This window comes from Cebus imitator, unplaced genomic scaffold, assembly GCF_001604975.1.
Source record: "Cebus imitator isolate Cc_AM_T3 unplaced genomic scaffold, Cebus_imitator-1.0 Scaffold223, whole genome shotgun sequence".
NCBI lineage: Eukaryota > Metazoa > Chordata > Mammalia > Primates > Cebidae > Cebus > Cebus imitator.
This window is the reverse complement of record NW_016107538.1, coordinates 2,325,105-2,331,104: the sequence shown is the minus strand read 5'-3', so window position 1 is coordinate 2,331,104 and position 6,000 is coordinate 2,325,105. Positions and strand designations below refer to the sequence as shown.

Genomic DNA, 6,000 nt, shown 5'->3' with positions numbered 1-6,000 from the left:
CCCAGGTGGCACTGAAGGAAGTGAGAGGCAAACAGCCGGATAGAACAGGAAAAGGGGGGTGGGGGGTGGGGCGGGCAAGCTGCCCACTGAGCAGAGAGCCTCAGGGGCTGACAGTATTCCAGGCTGAAGGTCCGGAGCAAATGCTGATCCATGTATTTATTCTCTCTGAACAGGTGACTATTATTAACAAACAGGTGTTCTGTACTTTCCCATAACTCAAAAATATACCAAGTAAGCAGCTGTTACCTGCTCACTACTGATTACAGCCAAACTAAAAGGTATTCTCCACGAGGGAGCCACAGGGGCAGGGTAAACTTAATATTTCTCAACAGAAAAGTGCATTAGCCAGCTGCGAGATTACTCCAAGCCACATAATGTTTATGGAATTTGAATCCCTTAAAGGAGAAAGATGGAGTACAGAAAATAATTTTTAATGGTTTAGTTTTCAAATTTGATAAAAACATAAGTCACAGATCCGAATATCTCAGAAGAAAGAAAGAAAGAAGAAAGAAAGAAAGAAGAAAGAAAGGAAGGAAGGAAGGAAAGAAAGAAAATCCAAGCACAAGAAACATAAACTGCCACGGGGAATATCAAAGTTAAATTTTTCCAAAATAGTAATAAAAATTCAACCTTAAAATTAGCCAGAGGATAAAAGAGAAACACAAATAAAGAGAATGGCAGATTTCTCAGTGAAAGCCTCTTTTTTTTTTTCTTTCTTTTTCTTTTTGAGACCGAGTCTTGCTCTGTCGCCCAGGCTGGAGTGCAGTGGCACAATCTCAGCTCACTGCAATCTCCGCCTCCCAGGTTCAAGTGATTCCCCTGCCTCAGCCTCCCACGTAGCTTAGACTTCAGGCACCTGCCACCATGCCCAGCTTATTTTTTGTATTTAGTAGAGATGGGGTTTCACCATGTTGGCCAGGATGGTCTTGATTTCTTGACCTCCTGATCCACTTGCCTTGGCCTCCCAAAGCGCTGGGATTATATGCATGACCCACCGTGCCTGGCCAAACCTCTGAGTTTTTATTTTAAAATCTTTACTGAAAAAAAAAACTACAGGTATAATTTTATTACTATAAATACATGTCAGTAAAAAAGTAATATATCTTCGTTTTGGTTTCATTTGGACAAATTTAGACAAAGTTGGGTCTTTAGCCATTTGTTTACCCAATATGATATGTCTGTCTTACCTAAAGTGTGAAAACAATTTAAATTTAATATAGTTATTTATGTGGTTAGATTTAATACAACATTCCATTTTTTTTCTATTGATACTATCTGTTCTTTTGCCCCTCCCTCTTTGTTGGCTCTGTTTTCTTTCAAATTAAAAAACATCAGCCAGGTACGGTGGCTCACACCTGTAATCCCAGCACTTTGGGAGGCCAAGGCAGGCGGATCACAAGGTCAGGAGTTTGAGACCAGCCTTGCCAGTATGGTAAAACCCCATTGCTACTAAAAATACAAAGAAAAAAATAATTAGCCAGGCATGGTGGCAGGTGCCTGTAGTCCCAGCTACTCTGGAGGCTGAGGCAGGAGAATCACTTGAACCTGGGAGGCAGAGGTTTCAGTGAGCCAAGATTGTGCCACTGCACTACAGCTTGAGTGACAGAGCAAGACTCCATCTCAAAAAGAAAAGAAAAAAAAAAAAAAAGAAAAGAAATGTTAAGTAATTACATTTATATTGACTTTGGCTTATTAATTACATAATTTTGTCTTATTTTAGAGGTTTCTCTATGGCTTAAAGATGGAGCTGCAGACCATTATATTTAGCAAACTAACACAGGAACAAAAAACCAGAGGCTGCATATTCTCACTTACAAGTGGGAGCAATATGATGAGAACACACAGACACACAGAGGAGAACAACACACACTGGGGCCTTCCAGAGGGTGGAGGGTGGGAGGACGGAGAGGATTGGGAAAAATAACTAATGAGGACTAGGCTTAATGCTTGTGTGTTGAATAATCTGTACAACAAACCCCCGTGACACAAGTTTACCTATGTAACAAACCTGCACTTGTACCCCTGAACTTAAAAAATAAGCAAAGAAATAAATGAAATGCAGAACAGTGTGTACAGTCAAAAATAATTGAATAAGACAAAATAAATGGAACAAAATCCCATGTACAAAGATTAAAATAAATTAACATTGTTAAAACGTCCATACTATTCAAAGTGATCTACAGATTCAATGAAATTCCAATCAAATTTCCAATGGCATCTTTCACAGAAATAGAAAACAATCATAAAATATGTATGAAACCACAAAAGACTCCAAATAGCCAAAGCAATTTTGAGAAAGAGCAAAGCTGGAAACATCACATTCCCTGTTTTCAAACAATATTACAAAACTATAGTAATTAAATCAGTATGGTTCTGGTATAAAAACAGACACATAGACTCATTAAACAAAAGAAAGAACCCAGAAATAAACCCATACATATATGGTCAACTAATGTTTGACAAGGACACCTAAAATGCACAATGAAGAAAGGAAAGTCTTCAATACACGATGCTGGGAAAACTGGATATCCACATACAAAAGAATAAAATTGTACCCTTGTCTTATGTATAAAAATTAACTGAAAGCACTCTTTAGTTGGATTGACAATGAGTGCATTAGCCTTTCCTAGAAATTTGTAGAAATCATAGGAAGTCTTTGCAAGTTTCTTAATCCAAGCATAATTTGTATTAAATGGCATGTGACATTTGGGTGACATATTTATATATTTTTTAATTATTATATTTTACACACTAATTTTGATTTTTAAGTCAAATATACATTTTTCACTTGTCACTAACTACTCTTGTAAATGATTTTGGTGGAAAAGGAGACACTTATGAAGTGATTTATATGATCTAATTGTTTTTGCTGTGGTTATAACTACCCAAAAGAGAAATCTTTATTTTTTGCAGAAAAATAATAGAAGTAAAAATAAATTATAAAGAATATACAATACATTCACAGACTAAAACAGAATGAAAACAGAAAAATTAACAGACGAGACATAAATTGAAAGACATTAAAAATTAAGGAAGCTATTTCATTGACTATTATACTGGTCATACTGGTCATTATTAATATTTGCCTAAATTTAAAGATTTCAGATTGCTGAACATGTATGTTAATAAATTATCGATAAGAATATATGTATTTATAAACATGTTTCAAAAGTTTCACTTCCTCAGACTAGTGTTACTATTCAAGTATCAAAGAGGCCAATTGGGTCATGAACACATGTAGAAGCATCGACACAATGTTTATAATCTAATCTTCATGGGGAAAAAAAAATGCTCAAAAACCTAGAGATGTGAGCAATACCAGTAAAATTTCTACAATTTGTCAAGATTGTTTAAAATGATAACTTCTATTTCCCTGGTTGCCTATTGCTTTTCTGGAAGCCTGAGGGGGGAAGCTGTCACTGAGGTCCCTGAAGTTACCCGGGCCCAGGAGAGACACAGCATCAGCTGACACCTGCAGTAAATGCCACTGAAGACCCTCACTGGGAAGAGGCTGCCGGACCGTGTCTGCCATGCTCATGTTTTAAAGGCTTGTCAAGATAAGTCAAAACTCCTTTTCCTTTTTTAAGTAGAAGAATTTTCAGGTACTCAACAAACGTCACACAAAATTAGTTTATTGTGTTTGCCCTATATTAATTTTTTTTTTTTTTTTTGAGACAGAGTCTCACCATGTTGCCTAGGCTGGAGTGAAGTGGCGATCTTGGCTCACTGCAACCTCTACCCCGGGTTCAAGCAGTTCTCCTGCCTCAGCCTCCTGAATAGCTGAGATTACAATCATGTGCCACGAGGTCTAGCTAATTTTGTATTTTTAGTGGAAACGAGGTTCCACCATGATGGTCAGGCTGGTCTCAAACTCCTGACCTCCGGTGATCCACCCACCTGGGTCTCCTAAAGTGCTGGGATTACAGGTGTAAGCCACCATGCCTGGCCAAGGCTTGAACTTTCCAGTGGGCGATAGCTTTTGTAGTGGGCTGCACTCTTCTAAATTACCTAGTCCCTGACACCGCAGTCCAAAGGTTTAAGCAGAAACCTCAATGCACTTGATGTTACTGGTCCTCTTTGTACAGAGGATAAATATGCTAATTCTCTTCCTTAGGAGTTAGCCCTGAAAAGGAAAAGCTCAATGTCATCAAATGCAACCAGGTCAATCCCATTGAGTGCTTCCCCTTTCAAATTCTTAACTCAGTGGGTTTCGTCAGGCTTCTACATAAAAATACCAGAAAACTCCAATTCGTTACCCTGATATAATCCATGACTTCATTTGCTGGAAGAACTAATAGCACTAGATTGGTAGTAATGAATAGTATGTAATTTCCCATGATCATCTCCTCATTCCCCATCAATGAAGCTGAGTTTTCCTAATGCTCACTAAATTGTTTTCAGTGGGACTACAGAAGCCAGTCTCTCCCAGCCTCCTTCTGTTTTCTTATTTTGACGATATCAGATATTTGGCTTAGAGGAAAACAATTAAGAGTTCCCATGTTAATTACCAGGAAGAAACAGTCAAAAAAAAAAGGCCAAACAGCAACATCCATTTGGCTTTCTGTTTATTGTTTAAGACATTGTAATTTCCCAAGGCTGGTTTAGATAAACACATTTTGTCCAAGTTCAGGGGCGGCTGTTTTCCCTTGCTTCATGAAATTATCAATAGGCAGGCCTTTGATTTTTCTGATCCACGCAGCTTTGCGAGCTTTTTCTGGATCAACCATTCCAGTGGACTCCCTGGCCTGATATTCCTTCATCTTGGCTTCCTGGTACTCTTTCTCCTCCTTCACAGTCAACAGCACGAACTCAGTGTTCACTCTAAGGGGATCAAGGGCTGTGTAGATGCGAGGCCGCTCTTTCTTAAGAGACAGGGTGGCTGTGCCCATTTGTGGAGCTAGCATGCGGTTTGGTTTAATGACCTGCATACTGGTCAGGGGACCCGTACTGCACACTGCCCTTTCAATTGAACTGGTCACTTGGTCTCCACCCTTTAAGCTGCCAGAGAACCTGGAGCGGATAATCACGGGCTGGGGTATGGTGGACTGGACTCTGGGACTGTGCAAAGAGTTCTTCAAGTTGGGCTGCAGTTTCTGGATTTCAAGGGGAATACTGGTTTGTTTCACATCTATGGGAGGATTGCTGAATCTCAACCGATCAACTGCATGTTGGATTGATTTTCCTTTGAGATTCAAGACCTTCCTTGGGTATGTAATTGAAGGTCCCCAGGCATCAATGATTTCTGTTTGGGGCCTACAGGGATAGGCAAATTCCCCAGAATTATGGGCTTGCTGCAGGGCGCTGACAGTCAGGAGGAATCGATCAGGTGACATAGGGATTTTCCAAGACTTTCTTTCTGGGTGATTGATCAATTCCTCTGCAGTTTCCAATTCTCCTTGTTTTTGTCCTTTTTCCACATCATCCGCTTTTTCAAAAAAAGAAAATAAAAACAAATTGGCATTCTGTGAAAAATGTTGAGCATTAAGGACTTGGGCATTCTAAAATTGTATGCATTAAGGACTTGGGCATTCTAACTTTGAAGCACATTGAGGTCTTTGTTGCCCAACAGGTATGCCATTGTACAGGCAGGCATCGTCAGTGGCATTAGAAATGAGGACACTAGGCCAGGCGTGGTGACTCACGCCTATAATCTCAGTGCTTTAGGAGGCTAAGGTGGGTGGATCACCTGAGGTCAGGAGTTCAAGACCAGCGTGGCCAACATGGCAAAACCACATCTCTACCAAAAATACAAAATTTAACCAGGCATGATGGCAGGTGCCTGTAATCCCAGCTACTCAGGAGGCTGAGGCAGGAGAATTGCTTGAACCCAGGAGGCAGAGGTTGCAGTAAGCCAAGATTCAGCCTCTGAACTCCAGCCTGAGTGGTTGAGCAAGACTCCATCAGAAAAAAAAAAAAAGAAATGAAGATACTAGAAATGATTTAATAAAACAAGGTTTTGTTGTTGTTTGTTTTGTTTTTGAGCCGGAGGTTTGCTCTTGT

The 6,000-nt window shown here is 39.7% G+C and overlaps 1 protein-coding gene across 1 annotated transcript in view; it reads right to left on the bottom strand.

Annotated features, from left to right (window-relative positions):
- Positions 1–4,548: 4,548 nt before the first annotated feature.
- Positions 4,549–6,000, bottom strand: part of CDRT1 (CMT1A duplicated region transcript 1) — a 38,682-nt gene continuing 37,230 nt past the window's right edge. Inside the window, exon 15 of the mRNA XM_017496837.2 lies at positions 4,549–5,425. Coding sequence (XP_017352326.1) covers positions 4,602–5,425 — 824 coding nt within the window. The 3' untranslated portion in view covers positions 4,549–4,601. The remainder of the gene's footprint in view (positions 5,426–6,000) is intronic.